Raw genomic sequence first — 14,684 nt, 5'->3', positions numbered from 1 at the left:
ATATCTAAGGTTACCACAAGGAAGGGATACCCTCTCCTGCTCATACAGCAGACCAAGGCAGAGACAAAGCCCTAGCTCTGGGCTTCCTACAGCATTACCCTGTGAATTTTATAGCAGCCTTGTCAGAAAAGCTTTGTCAAAGCAGAACACTGTAAGATGTGCCTTGGGATAGTCTTGTTGTGGTTAGGCAAGCTGGGTGTGACCAAGTCCAGAACCGAAAGTTGTGGCTTCATGTTGAAATTCTATGAAATCTCCAGCTTTTAACTCAGAAATAGAGTTAACAGTAAAGCCTAGTTAGTTGTTTAGAAGTCATACTAATCTCCAAAGACAAAAACTTCCATACTGACACTGAGCGACCTGAATGCCTCTTACTGTTTAAAGACTCTGGTCAGCCTTTATGATGGATTAAGTCTGCACTTCATTGGAAACCCAATAATCAGTGATCATCACGAGGCTACATACAGTGTGCAAACAGAGCACATTCCCATTTAGTACTGTCGCCATGTATGTGTTTCTTCCAAGGGGCTAATCTTCAAAAATCAGGACAAAGAAAAGAGACACAAATCAGTTGTGAGGGACCATATTTTATATAAGAAATGTGAATGGAAATTAGGTCTTCAAGACACATTTATTGTAAGATTGGAAAACTGTGTTCTGTCATCTGTTTTGATGGGGAAAACTAGTTTCAATAAGGGATTGAAAACAACTATTTGACATAAACAATATATGAAAATGGTGAAGAAACTATGCATAGCAATCAAAAGATATAAATTGCTCTGTAAATTGATAACAGGAAGTTAGAAATATTAAGGAAAATACATAGAAGATATTTTCTACATATACTTGCAGTAAAAAATAAATCATAGTGATGGCATAGGTTCTTCTAGATTGCAATTCACAAACTGTTAAAATAAATTTTAAGAAGCTATTTGGTGCAAGGTTTTTGTTGGGTTGCTGTTTTGGGGTTTTATTTTTTTTTTTTAAAGTGACTTCAGGAGATCAGCCAGGAACATTGCTCCACTTGATAGCAACTGTTCTTTTTTTGTCAGTGGTGCTTTGTTCATCTGGAAGAAAATGTTTAAGGTGTAACTTATTTGGCAATTGGTTTTGGTAAAATCATTGGCTGGCTGAAGGATGTACAGTTTCACCTGGGGATGTCATACACTATATATGTCATACACCTGCCCCAATCATGAATAGAGTCAGGGGCAAACATTTCTATAACACTTTTTATAGTGTTATAGAAATATATGTCCTGGAGCCAGGGCTATGTATTTAAATTAGACAAGAATTCCTAGTATAAAAAGCAGGAAGCACATTAGCATGCTATATTTCATGTCAGAATTTTCTACATGTTTTTATTTCAGTACCACTTTGTAAGTGAAAATATTTACAGTTCAGTTTGGGCTGAAGTTTGTTCTATGTAGTTTCCCATTTCACTGACATCCCACGAGAAGCATTTCAAACAATCTAACGAGAGTCTGTCTGCCTTACCAGGTTTTGGATGTAGGTCCATCCTAACATGTGCAGTTTTATTTTGCTATTGGAGTAATATTGGAGGTCATTTAATGCTCTGCAAATTGCAGAGCTGTAAATAGAAAAAATCATTGTGAGTAGTATGTCAGGAAAAAATTAATATGAAAACAACATGACAAAACACCAAAACAAAAAACCCAAACAAAACCCTACAATGAAACAACAATGAAAGCAAGCAAACAAAAAAACCTCAACAAACACATTCCTTTGGCTATGATTTTTTTTCTGATTATGTGTATGGTTATAGTATATCTGACAAAGCAGAGGATTTTTCAGGAATGGTTTTTACACAGGAGAACAGTCCTGTTCTCTCTACCCCTGATGACCAGACCATTCCACACCTTTGGCTTTGGGCCGTGGTACTTTGCATTGGCTATACAGACAGCATCGATGGCCAAGAGAGCCAGCTCGACCTGATGCAGGAGTATCGTACCCCAAGTGCAAGGTGAGAAAGTGACCTCCTCCTGCTATAAGCAGCAATGGAAGAGGCAATCGAGGGAAATCTGAGCTTGAATTGGAAAATTTTAGGGGAGAGAGTATTTTAAACAGCATGCCTCAACGGGAGGGCACACTTGTTGCTGCCACCCCCAAACCGATCTGCCAGCGCTTCGGGAAACTTCTTCCTTACGGGAAACTCCTCCCTGGGCCGGCCCCAGCGCCCGGCTCCGCGGCGGCCGGACCGGCCCCGGCGCATGTGAGGCAGGCGGGGCGGGAGGCGGGCGGAGCAGACCGGCCGGGCCGGGCCGGGCCGAGCGGGCCCGGAGCGCAGCGCCCACGGAGGCTCCGCTGCGGCGGGAGCCGCGCTGCTCTCCGCGCCGGGCCCTGCATGCCGGGAGCCATGGCCGGGCAGCCGCTCTCCTTCCGCGCCTTCCTCGACGCCCGCCCCGCCGGCTGCGAGTACGGCTACGGGAACGGCGAGGGGCTCAGCGCGCTGCGGGACCGCGAGTTCCCCCGGCTCCGAGGTACCGCGGGCGGGCCGGGGGCGGGGCGGGGGAGGCCCGAGCCAGTCCCGGCTCGGATCGGCGCCGGGCGGGAGCGCTCTGGTCCGAGGAAGCGGCGGCAGGGGCGGGGACGCTGATAGCAAGTGCTGGGCTCAGCTCGCTGCAGTGATTTCTGCGGCACGGTGAGGAGACAAGAGGCAGCTCTTGTCCTACCCTCTCCTCCTTCTCCTCCCTATCGTCCCTGTCCTCCTCCCTCCGGCACAAGTGCCTCAAAGGTGCCATGGATTCAACAATAGGATTTCGATATGAAAGTAGGAGGTTGGGAGGTGAGGGAGAGACATTATAATAGTACATCAACCCATTTCTAGTGAAAGGTATAGTTAGGTGTTTGTGAACTACTTTTACTCTTATAGGTTACTGTCCCCCCAGCATTAAACATCCTTGTGCATACTTCTTCAAATATAATTATATATGATTATATATATATATGATCATATATAATTATGGTTATATGATTATATGACAGTAATTTGTCCTGTTTAAAGAAGTATCAATGCTTATGGGATTGGCACTTCAAAAATCTTACTCCAAAAAGCCCCAGGTAGAACGCAGAGTAACTAGCATCAGTTTAGATGCCCTATAACTGTTATTTAGGCCACTCTTTCTCTCGAGAAGTTTGCGTTACTGCTCTTTTTATTTTTATAATTTCACCAAGTTTTGGTTATTGAATACAAGAGTGGGCTTTCTCATGTACAGGTGTTTAGCTTGAATGGAGGTATACTTGGCCTCTAGAGGAATGTGAAAAAAACTTAAGCAGCACTTAAAAGAACTTGAAGGTTTAGTAAGTCAGTGTCACAGTGTGTTATTAAACGTAGTAGTTACGTCAGTGAAAGTTTGAACACCAGAAGTTGCTTTTCCAAAATTTAGGCGTAAATTCTGAAAAGTGGCTACTTTGTTACTGAAACATTGTTTAGGCCTTAAAGCAGATGAGTTTTTAAAACTCCCGAGAATCAGGCTCATTTCTCAGAGGCTCCCCCGTTTTGAAATAAAGTGTACCTGTTAATGAATGATGTCTGGTGGATTAGTCTGGTTCCCAAAGGGAAGCTACTGCAAAAGCAGAGCATTAGGAGTTTTCTTCCATTTGAGAATGTTTTTGATAATGTAGTCTTCTGAGTTGTGCAGCCTGCTGAAATAAGAGGTGGATAACTTAGAATATTTCTAGAAAGAGATGAACAAATACAGGGTATAAAATAGAATCTTCATTAATGTTAGCTAATTAAAATTACATAATCATGTGATCACCTATGGTAAGGTGACCTAGGTTGCAAATTCCTTCTGATTTCCCTCTTGGAATTTCAACATGTTATCCAATTAATGAATTGTCATCCATTCATCTTGCAAGCTTGTCACCTCTGTGCAGAAACTCAGTGTCTGTGAGGAAATGTAAAGGATTGCTGTGCATGCATGTGGTGTCCTGTCTGGGACTTCTTGTCTGAAAAACAGTGACATGTTTCTGGTCAGGAACTGGTGCCTTCAAGTGATGCCAGAAGTGCCAAATCAAAGGTGGCCAGGGACAGGTTCCTAGACCTAGTGTCCCCTGCCTTACACATCTCTTGGTCTCAAAGCTGACTAATTGGACCAGTCCTAATAGGACAGACTCCAGGAGGTGGCTGACAGCAGAGCAGTGTGGACAAGAAGCACACTGCTTTTATTTATTTATTGGCCTCCTTTTTTTTAGGCATGTATCCCCACTTGCCAAAGGTCTCAACACTCTGATTTTGATGTAATGAAAAGTCTTCTAAAGCTCTCAATTTTGTTGTCTTGCAGAAACGAGGCAAAAGGTGGCTAATGTACAGGTCAGTGGCAGCAATAGTAAATAAAAGAACCTTCTCCAAGTGACTTACAAAAATTAGTATTTAGCTGCTCAAGTATTTTTAGTGGCCTGCCAGAACATACAGGCTGTAGGATGAGGTAGAAGTACATCTCTGGTAGCCTTGGATCAACTCTTTGGGTAAGTCCTCATTGTACAAACAGTGATTCACTTTATGAACTTCTACCTGTTAATGGTGTTGATCTCCCTACTGCACAAAGCTGCTGTAGTTTTGTCCATTCCAGTAAAGAGCAATCTTAACTAGTTGCACCAGGCAAAAAGGAACATGTGCTATTTTAGGGAGTTAACAAGAATCATAGAATGGTTTGGGTTGGAAAGGACCTTAAAGATCATCTAATTCCAACCCCCCGCCATGGACAGGGATACCTTCCACTAGACCAGGTCACTCAAAGCCCCACCCAGGCTGGCCCTGAACACTTCCAGGGGTGGGGATCCCACAACATTTCCAGGCAACCTGTTTCAGTCCCTCACTCCCCTTACCGTAAAGAATTTCTTCCAAGCAGCTAATCTAAATCTTCTCCCTTCCAGTTTGAATCCATCTCCCCTTGTTCTGTGAGTACATGCCTTTATCCTAACAGTACATGCCCTCTCCATCTCTCCTGTAGGCCTCCTTTAGGTACTGGAAGGGGCTACAAGGTCTCCCTGGAGCCTTCTCTTCTCCTCACTCTCTCAGCCTGTGCGCTGTTTATTTGGGGAATTCCTAAAAGATATTTCAGTCATCAAAGCTGGTTAAAAATCCAGATTTTGCTGCTCACTTTTTGTGTGAACAGAATTTTTGGAGTCCCCTTCTACATACCCATGAATTAAACCTAATATTTGATTTAGGAAAAGTCATCTTTTTATGAGCATCATGTGGTAATGATTACTGCATATCAATGTATTCACTTTTTTCTGATTACTAATATTTTGTGGCATCCACTAAGGACATATTGTGCAAATGGTGTTCTCTGGGGAAGGCAGAAATCTTTTCTGTGTTTCAGACCATTGCTTACACGGTGCTGGTGCTTCTGTTGTAGCTTTAGTATGAATAGTTGCACAGGTGCCTGTTGAGCAGAAGGTGCCACAGATGTCTGGAGGGAGCACCAGCTTAGCTACCAGGCGTACTGTGAAGCCAGCATTTCTCAAAGGTGGTCTGCCTGTGGTTGTACCAAGTCTTGGGTTGTTTTACTCTCAGCTCCATCAGAAGGAAAGTACGGTTCATACTCAGTGTGTTGGGGATTTCCCCTTCAGGTTTTGTGAAGAGATAAAAAGAACTACTTTACTTCCTTAAATCAGCAGGGGTCTGTCTGTTTTGGCACAGAAGACCTAAATTTTCCATTTTAAGCCAAAGTTTATCTTCGCTTCTGTAATTCAAAGGCTGTTAGCCGAAGACTAGAGCAGCCCTTTCTAAAAATATATGTGGAGTCTGTGAAACAGATCGCTGTTTCACAGGCAGCAGCGTATGTGCAATATGTGACCTTGACTTTAATCTTGAGAGCAGTGTACCCTTATCTGCAGTGTAGGATTTTAAATTGTGCTTTAGAAACAGATAAAGAAATCAGCAGGAGTTTATAGGTTCTGTTGTTAAGTAATGGGGATGAATATGCTTCTGTGATGTTTATCATAGCAAGGAAAATACCAGCTTCAGTTTGTATCATGGTTTTAAAAAAGAAAACCTGACATGTGATTTGGACCCAGCATTTAATCACAAGATACCTTTCCATTTTAAGTTGTGTGCCAGTATTCTTGTCTAATATGGCTGTGGTAGTTCAGTGGGAGCTTTCCAAGAGCAGTAAGCAGTGGATATCCATCCTCCAAATAAAAACCAGCATGTAATAGGAATTGGGTATTCTTTAAGGTCTACTGACTATTTGAAGATAGTCTTTAGGTGAGCTTGAGATGGACTGTCCCATTTGATGTCAAATTGGTCACTATCCTGTACTTCAACATTATGCCTTACCTTAGTAGTATGAACATTTGTGATATGTATGATTATATACAACTAACAATAATAATGAAATTTGTCTGTTAAGCAAAAAGGAAAGGCAGACTGAGCTTTGAGTAACAGAATTGGCCTTTGTTTCTTTGAGACTCAAATGATGTCCCACGAACCTGTATGAGGGCTTATTGTACTGTTCAGTTAAGGAATAGCTGGGTTTTGGATCTGACCTTACACAAAAATAAGTCTTTTTTTTTACTCATATTGCTGGTAATTATTTGTGTGGTGACTTTTCCTGTGAGTATGAGAATGTGAAAAGCAGATCTCTGTGCTGCAGTTAAGTCCTCAGCAGCTTGGTTAGCAAAGTTCATCTCTGTCCTCTGAGAACAGAAAAGTCTGTTTTGTCACCTTTAGGTAATCTAGTTTTTTTTGGGTGAACTTCAGAAATAAGAAATACATTCTGGTGTGTCAACTCAGAGTAATTTTGTTGATAGGTGGCTGATGCTCACACTTTATGAAACTTGTGAAGATGAGTGGACTGTGAGCCTCAAGTTGTGCTCACCTCTTCGTTGCGAATTAGGCTTGCCTTGTCAACCAGAAATTCTACCAGTCTTGTGCCTGAGGCTTTTTCTTAATTTTGGAAAAAAAAGAAAAAAAGAAAATTTTTTGCATCCTAAAATGACTGCTTTTGGGGGTGTTGGTTTGCTTGTTTGTTTGGCTTTGCTTTGCTTTTTGTAAGACCATTCTGTTCAATCTAGTAGCTCTCTGTTCTATATGTTACTCTGCTGATTTATTAACTATTAGTAATTTTTATCTATGGATGAATCTTTTCCTTTTGATCTCATTTTTTTTTATTTTTGAAGACTAAGTGACAGAGTTTTCAGCAAACCTTTAAGTTCTTTGAGCAGTATTCGGCTTTGACCAAGGAGGCAAATTTGATCTCATTCTGTAAAAAACAGTTTGATAGTGAGGGATAAGTTTATTTTAATTAATCTTTGTCTGAAGACTATCATAAACCAGAAACAAGTCATGTGCCATTTTATGGTCAGGTGCGGTGCTTACTGTGAGTTCCCTGAAGCACACCCACCCATTGCTGGCCAGAGTTGAGACATCATCTCCAGAAAGAACAAATTATTTCTCCCACATGCAGATACTGGCATATGTTAATGTTAATCCAGTGCTTGCCTCTCCCACACAAAGGCAGCAAAAGCAATGTGTAGGGGAAGGATGAGGCTGCTTTTTGCTGTCTCACTGGAAGATCCTGTGTAGCCTAGAAGAAATGCCAATTGTGCTGGAGAAAAAGTCTGTGTTTCCTTATCTCTAGTTCATTCTGAATGGAGCAAAAATCTTCTAAACCTTCCCATTTGGTGTTTAAAGCTGAGAGCTCCTCTTTCTACCACTTTTGAGGCCCTTTCACTCTCCTCAGTGGCTGTGAGATCTCTGGTAACCTACTCCCATTCTCTGTAGCCTCTCCACCAGAATATGATTTGATTTTGTGAAGCGCCTATTTATTTTTATTTGGAGGGAAAAAGAAAGCAAAAACAAAATTATCAAAGGAAGCTGCTGTTGGACAGTCTGAAATGCTAGAAGGCATCTGGGAAGATACATTCAGTGGGTGGAGAAGGTATTGTGAAAAGAAGCTGTAGTATGGGAAGTGTAACTGCACAACTAATGACAATTGTTTTGGAAAAATAAAACATACATATGCTCATGTAAGCCTTAACTCTTCCTGGTGATTTCAGGTCAGCAGCAGTTATCTACATAAGCTCTTATCTAAAGAACTGATATCAAAGAGAAAGCATGTGTTGAGCATAAAGGGTGTTTACTCCCAAATGCAGTAGCAAAAGCTGTGTGTTAATTTCAGGTGTTTTCCTCTGCCTACACAGAAGGAATTCCTTACGCTTCATTTCAGGGTTCATATGATGGTCTACTCTGTGCAGGACTGATCTTTCAGTTGCTGTTAATGATGGATATAGCTCTAAATGAAGAGAAGTCAATGATATTGTCATTGTAATATTTCAGCATGGAAAACAGTTTTAGCTACTTTGAAGTCTAGTCAGTGGAAAAAAAAGAAATGTGGAGCAGGAAAGCAAAGTCCCAAACCCTATAAACTTGATACAGGTGACATAAACTCCAAATATTTGGTGGTATTTTAGAAATAAACAGTTAATCAGTTGGGACTAGATTTTTTACAAGAAGAAATAATCATATATAGACATTAGATTTTTTAAGTCACTATGTAGATGTGAAAAAATATTAGATTTGGGAAGATAATTTATGGAACTCCACAGATGCTGCAGGGTATCAGCCACTCATTTTCTAAAAAGTTGCACTTTTAATTAAAAGATACATTATCTTCTAAATTAATGCTGTACAAGATGTATATTAGTATTTGAAAGTACTGAAACAGGCAGATGTTCTACTTAGAAGAACAGAAGATACTTTTTATCTCTTACTCAAAAATTGGAAAAGCAGTAGTGTCTTTTTCCTACAAGATACCACATCAGTGGTGCTTTCTGCTCTAGGCACAGAGTTTGTGGTGATTGGGAGTGGGGCTGCAGTGGAGCCTCATCCCCAGTGGGCTGCAGCTGTGCAGGACAGGTGAGCAGCATTGAAGGTAAAGGAACATGGAGTGCTGAGGTGTGCTGACCAATCACAGAGGGCACACAGGTGTAAGGTATGTAAGATGAAGAGTGTAAAAGGTTGGATTGAAGAGCAATAAAGGGCTGCAGGTGCTTGAAGTCTTCTTTGTTGGTGGTTGTGCCTCTACCATTTGTACCAGCACCTGTTTTCCTTCTGTTGTCTTTGTGTCCTCTTAGATTCTTCTGTTTGTCCTCTTGGGTTGTTGTGATGTTGCTATATGTGTATTGATTTCTTCCCAGGCTATTTCTATATGTTTCTGTATGATCATGGATTTTTTTTTTTTTTTTACTGTTAAATATAAGGTTATTAACTGAAGAGTGTGTTTCTGTCTGTTTCTAGCAGAAGTGATCTGCTTCTGGTGTTCCTGCACTTATACTGGAATTTCTTTTTCCAAATCAGAACCTGGAATCTGATGTCCTTGAAATTTCCATTAGATGTTAGGGTAGGAATTCCCATTTCTGCACTGCTTGTTAGAATTCAGGGGTGCTCCCTGTATAAGGACAAACAGACAAAGGGAGATGTGAGAGGTCAGTTTCTGTTGATCAGCTTGATTCATTGCATGCCTGGTATCAGAGAGATGCTGCAGAGGCATTGCTTGGATGTGAAGAGACTGTTATTGAATTTAGGAAAGCCATACCGCAGGACACTGCATAGTAAAAAGCAGCGATATGAGATTGATAAATGTGTAGACAGCACAATATGTTTGGAGAAGGGGAAGCCAGTAGGATACTGAATTTGGAGAGGAGATTTAGAAAGTAGGATGAGCATCTAAATGCCTTAAGCTTTTTATAACTCATGGTTCTTGGCCCAAACCATCAATAGAGATGTTTTCCTTTGTGTGACACTAAAGTGCTTTGAAGGCGGGCATTCATGTTTTAATTTTTTTTTTTTTTTTTGCTTCCTGAACTTGAAAAGGGGACTGAAACAAAATTCTTTTTAAGAATATGTCAGCTTGGGGTTGGTATAATTATTTTCTCTTCCTAAGTTAATCATGCTATTAGTGTTACGATGTCTGCATAGTGAGAACCGCTGACTGATTTCTGTCACAACTAGGAAAATTTGGGTGGTGTCAAGACTGAAGGTGTAGGACAGCGAGGTCAGAGTTACAGAGAAACAGGTATAGTAGGCCAGGGAAGTGTAAAGACAGGCCACAAAGCATTTAAAAGTCAGAATTAATTAGTTAAATTGTTTGTGAGTCAAGTAGTTAGGCTCCTGCCAGTATTTGTATCAGCCCAGATAGATTCTGTGCCTTTGTGCTCTTTGCCCCTTCACCTTCTGCTCTGCTATAGAGAAGTGATGGTCTGTGAGATGCCTGCAGTAATGATGGGACCCCAGGTAGGCAGCTCTTGATAGAGTGGCATGCAGAAAAGTGCGAAGTTGCTCTTTTTTTCCCCCTAGAAGGTGAAATACATGTATTAAGCTGGGAGGCAAGGCTTATTCCTCCACACTCTTTTATTTCTCCTTCTTGTTTTCAGCATTGTCCTGACTCACTCACGGTTCTTTGTAGCAGCCATGGGAATATGGCTTTCACATGAGAAATAAGAAACAGCTGTTTCTGTGCTCATTTAGATAAGTCCCTGGAGCACCAGGATCTAAAATGCTTTTAAAAGAAAGCTAAGAGCATGACCAGACAGGGGTTTTGTCACGGTTTTCCTAAAAAAGAGAGATGTGATCACAAGGATGTGATATTTTGGTGACATCGTTAGCTGTGAGGGATGATTATACAACTAAGCTTATTTCTTCTGCCAATATGCAGAATAATGTTCCAAATTAAAATTTGGAAAGATGACAGGAAGCTTATTTGAAGAAATATTCATTAATTAAACTAATGGTGTGTGAATTATTTCATTACTGCACAATTAAACACCAAGTATCACTGTGTGTACCCCTTTGCAAACTTATGAACGGGTCAGGTGAAGTTACACAGTCATCAGAAAATTTCTCCTGTAATTTCTTCCAGAGGAAGAAATTAAAGCCCAGGATTTTTCACATGTTTATGTTTGTGCCACACAGCACATTAAAGATGTCATAATTCAGTAATTTGGAACAGATGATATCAGCAATGGGTTCCAGCATATGTTGCCTTTCTTTAGAAAAAAGTAAGAAAAAAACTTTCTATTGCTGTTGAGTAAAATACCCTGTTCATCTGCTGTGCCATACATTTCCCAATTTATTGAGGAGTGTAGCTTATTAAATGTGTCTCAGAGTTGCATTTTTATTATTTGTATGCCAATTTAATTAATTATTTATTTATTAAAATAAGTTTATTTTAATGTTAAACAGTTAGAATTGTCTAGAAACAAAATGTTACTTGGCTGCTCTGGCAGAATGCACCTTTCTTTAAATCTATCATCGTCTTTGATTCATCATGAACTAGGAAAATATTTCTTATATAATTAATCAATTTAGGTGTAAGCCCAGTGAGCAGAGTGGCATTTCTTTTCATAATACCTTCCCCATTCTCAGCTCTGATGGACAATTTGCTTTGATAATGCACCTTGCCTTCTCATGAGACTGGATAAAAAAGATAAATGAAAGTGGATACCTAGCAAGAATTCCCTACCTAGCAGACTGAACGCCCCAAAATGAAAGACTGAATGAAAATAAAGCTTTTACCATCCCCAGACATTTTGCTTTCTCTTCCCCACACACAAGCTTGCTGGTATTGCTTAGCTGGGAAGCTGACCAAGCGAATGTTCAGACAAAACTGCATGTAGGTAATTGCACTCTGTTGTTGGTCATAGTTTTTGCATTCACAACAGATGAAGCGTTTGGTTAATGAGTAAATTCCTGAAGAATAGGAATTGGCTGCTGAGGGAGGTGGCAGAGTCACCATCCCTTGAGGTGTCGAAGAAATGACTGGATTGTGCCCCAGTGCCGTGCTCTAGTTTACAAAGCAGGGATTGGTCACAGTTTTGAGTTGATGACCTTGGAGATCTTTTCCAACCTTAAAAATTCTATGGTTCTTTGATATCATGGGAGGTTGTCGTGAAGTGTAGCAATGTGATAATGTTCCTCTTCCTACTACCTTAGCATGGATATTCAGTGGCAGGTACAATGCTGCCAAGACAGCCTGATATCACAAATGTGGGAGGACTCTTCGCCCTTCTAAAAAGGAAATCATTTAATGCCATTAGAAGTGCATGAAAATATGTGCCATTTAAAGTCATCAGAAGTGACTTGGAAGACTGGAACTACATAAGAAATAAACTAAAAACCATGTTACCTATGATTTGGGTAGCATGAAATTACATGCAAGAGACATTAAAATGCAAAAATAACCTTTAAGGGATGACTCAAAAGGTGTGCTTTTAAGATGGACTAAGGAAGTAACTGTGTGACACCTCTGAACTACACTGCAGCTCACTTTTTCTGGGGACAGAGCAGCCCATGTGACTGGGACCCACTAACTCCTTTCCATTCAGTTTTTTCCATTTCTGGTGTTGCTGAGGTGCATGTCCCTGACAGACTTTTTTTCTGGTAATTAAATGAAGCCCTCTTTTTACAAATCTTTAGCTTTTTAGTCTCCTCCCTCCCTCCCTTCCCTCCCTCCCTCATTGATATAGGTCTTCTTGAAACCACAGCTATAAATCTGAGGGGTTTTTGATAAATGAGTTGTGGATTTCAGTAAAACTATTCAAAATTCATGCTCGGGTGAAACTCTCTAAACTGGAATTTTATTAAAAAGTCATAGCAGCAGCAGCTTTATCTGTCCTTTGTCCTTCAGGGTCACTTCAGAGTAATAGGTTAACTTGTCTAATGATTGGAACATTAAGGATTTGTTTTTCTTCTGCAGAAAGAGTAAAGGTTCTGATTCTGGGTTACGTGGAAATTTAGCTTTTCATCAATTAGAACAGCAGCTATTGATGTACTCAAACATAGCTAATGGCTCTACAGCATGGAGGAGACTACCATGCATTGAAGTTGTTCTCCTATTAACAGAATGTTGCAACTGTAACTCCAACGTAAAGGAAGTCTATTCCTTGGGAAGCACCTTTTTTCCTTTCAGATACTAACAATTTAGGATTTGTTGCTGTTAAATATTTTCCTTGAGAAGGGCTGATCAAGAGTTCAAGTCACTTCAGTTACATTCCTCAAAGCATCTGTAAAAATGCTGAGCTGAAGAAAGGGGCAGGGCATGAAGAAGGGGGAATGGGGCAGATGTCTTGGTCAAAAAATAAGCTTTTAAAATATTCATTATTCCTGTCACAAAGAGCTGTTTCAATAGTAAGTTCAAAAGCTTATTTTAAAGTTGAGCTTTAAACTTTCCATCCTCTATTTCTGTAGAGGCCTAAGTATATTTTTTTGGAAAATAGAATTTAAACTGTTCTTTAGTGACGGACTACAGATTGGAAAGAAACCAAACTTCTGTGAATGAGTGAGAAAGTCATGATGGGATTGTTAGGAGCTGCCTCATGTTCAAGCTTGGTGAAGCTCATCTGCAGAGCACAGGAAGCATCACTGCACCACAGGGCTGTGGAACCAGGGCTGCCTTCTAGGGAGCACTGACATGGCCCCAGCTTCTATTGATCCACTGGGAGAGACTGGTGGACAGGAGACAAATCCTTCATGTGGCACTATGGGCAGCCTCCTTGAGATATAGGCTGTGTAAAAACAAATCATCCCTCCATTCCTTGTTGTTCAATATCATCTTGCCCAGAGGATGAGGCCACTCCAGTAAAATGCTCTCTAGGGATTGAAGCCATCTACTTCTCTTACAACTCATCCTCTTGGTTGTCCTTAGAAGCTGTAATAGTATGAGGTTGAGTACTTCATGAATGATGAAAAAGTATAAATTCTAGTGAGTTAGTTCAATACTTTATTTTTGTGAGTTTCCTTTCAATCTGGTTATTTTCAAGGGTTGGAGAAATCTTCTCCTCTCAGTCCCCCCAGTGTCAAATTTAAAACCACCAGCTTTTATTGGAATATTTACATCCTGATTAGCAATAATGAAAGGCAAATCAGACTTTTTAGATCATGGGTGCTAAAGTTACCCATTTAAAAAAAATTATGAAACCCTCCTTTCCTTTGGATGTCAAGTTCACAGTGTGTAATGCTTGTTTGAAGGCACTCAGTTGATTATCCAGGCTTTGCATCACTGAGCATGACAGCTCCTGTGAGATTAAAGGGCTGTTACCATCAGAACTTTATTCAGTTTTTCTTTCATTTCTGCAAGTACAGAGAAGGATAGGTGTACTTGTTAAGTGTCACAAGGATTACACTGCAATGTTTTCTGGATAAACTTCAGTCCCACTGGGGGAAACAGTACCAAATAATCTCATGATAGCTGTCATGTCTCCAGAGGTGTCTGATGAGATCTTCAAATCTGAATGCTGGATACCTTGTGGATACATTCAGCTTCTAGTATCCATCACTTCTGTTTTCATCCATTCTAGTTGTAGGCATGTGATTAGGCACTAACCTAATCAAGTAGCTGTTAATTTACAATTTTCTCTCCTCAGTCTTACATGTGAAATGATTTATAAAGCGTGGGGTATGCAGAAATTTTGTGGAACACCTGTCTTTGCCTTGTTCTGACTTCTTCAAATGCTTCCTAAATTTTATGTTTAGAGAATGTATTGTGTAAAAAATTATTTGGATTGTTACATGTATTGAAATAGCATGAGAATTTCTCAAATCAGTAAAACTGATATTTATAATAAAGTTATAAAAATCTTCTTGGTATGAGGGGTGAAGCATGGAAGGAAATCTCTTGGGTCTTTTACTTTAGTATAAGAGATTCTGTGTGTATGTG

General features: G+C 40.3%; 2 protein-coding genes across 3 annotated transcripts in view; both read left to right on the top strand.

The window, feature by feature from the left end:
* The window catches only part of CHMP5 (charged multivesicular body protein 5), a 905,521-nt gene that overhangs the window by 652,785 nt on the left and 238,052 nt on the right, over window positions 1–14,684 (top strand). The gene's annotated exons all lie outside the window — the stretch shown is intronic.
* The window catches only part of MOCOS (molybdenum cofactor sulfurase), a 209,300-nt gene continuing 196,952 nt past the window's right edge, over window positions 2,337–14,684 (top strand). The window contains exon 1 of the mRNA XM_018907594.3: window positions 2,337–2,498. Within this exon, the coding sequence (XP_018763139.1) occupies window positions 2,363–2,498 (136 nt within the window). The 5' untranslated portion in view covers window positions 2,337–2,362. The remainder of the gene's footprint in view (window positions 2,499–14,684) is intronic.

This window comes from Serinus canaria, chromosome 2, assembly GCF_022539315.1.
Source record: "Serinus canaria isolate serCan28SL12 chromosome 2, serCan2020, whole genome shotgun sequence".
Lineage (NCBI taxonomy): Eukaryota > Metazoa > Chordata > Aves > Passeriformes > Fringillidae > Serinus > Serinus canaria.
This window is presented reverse-complemented; position numbering and strand designations above follow the sequence as displayed.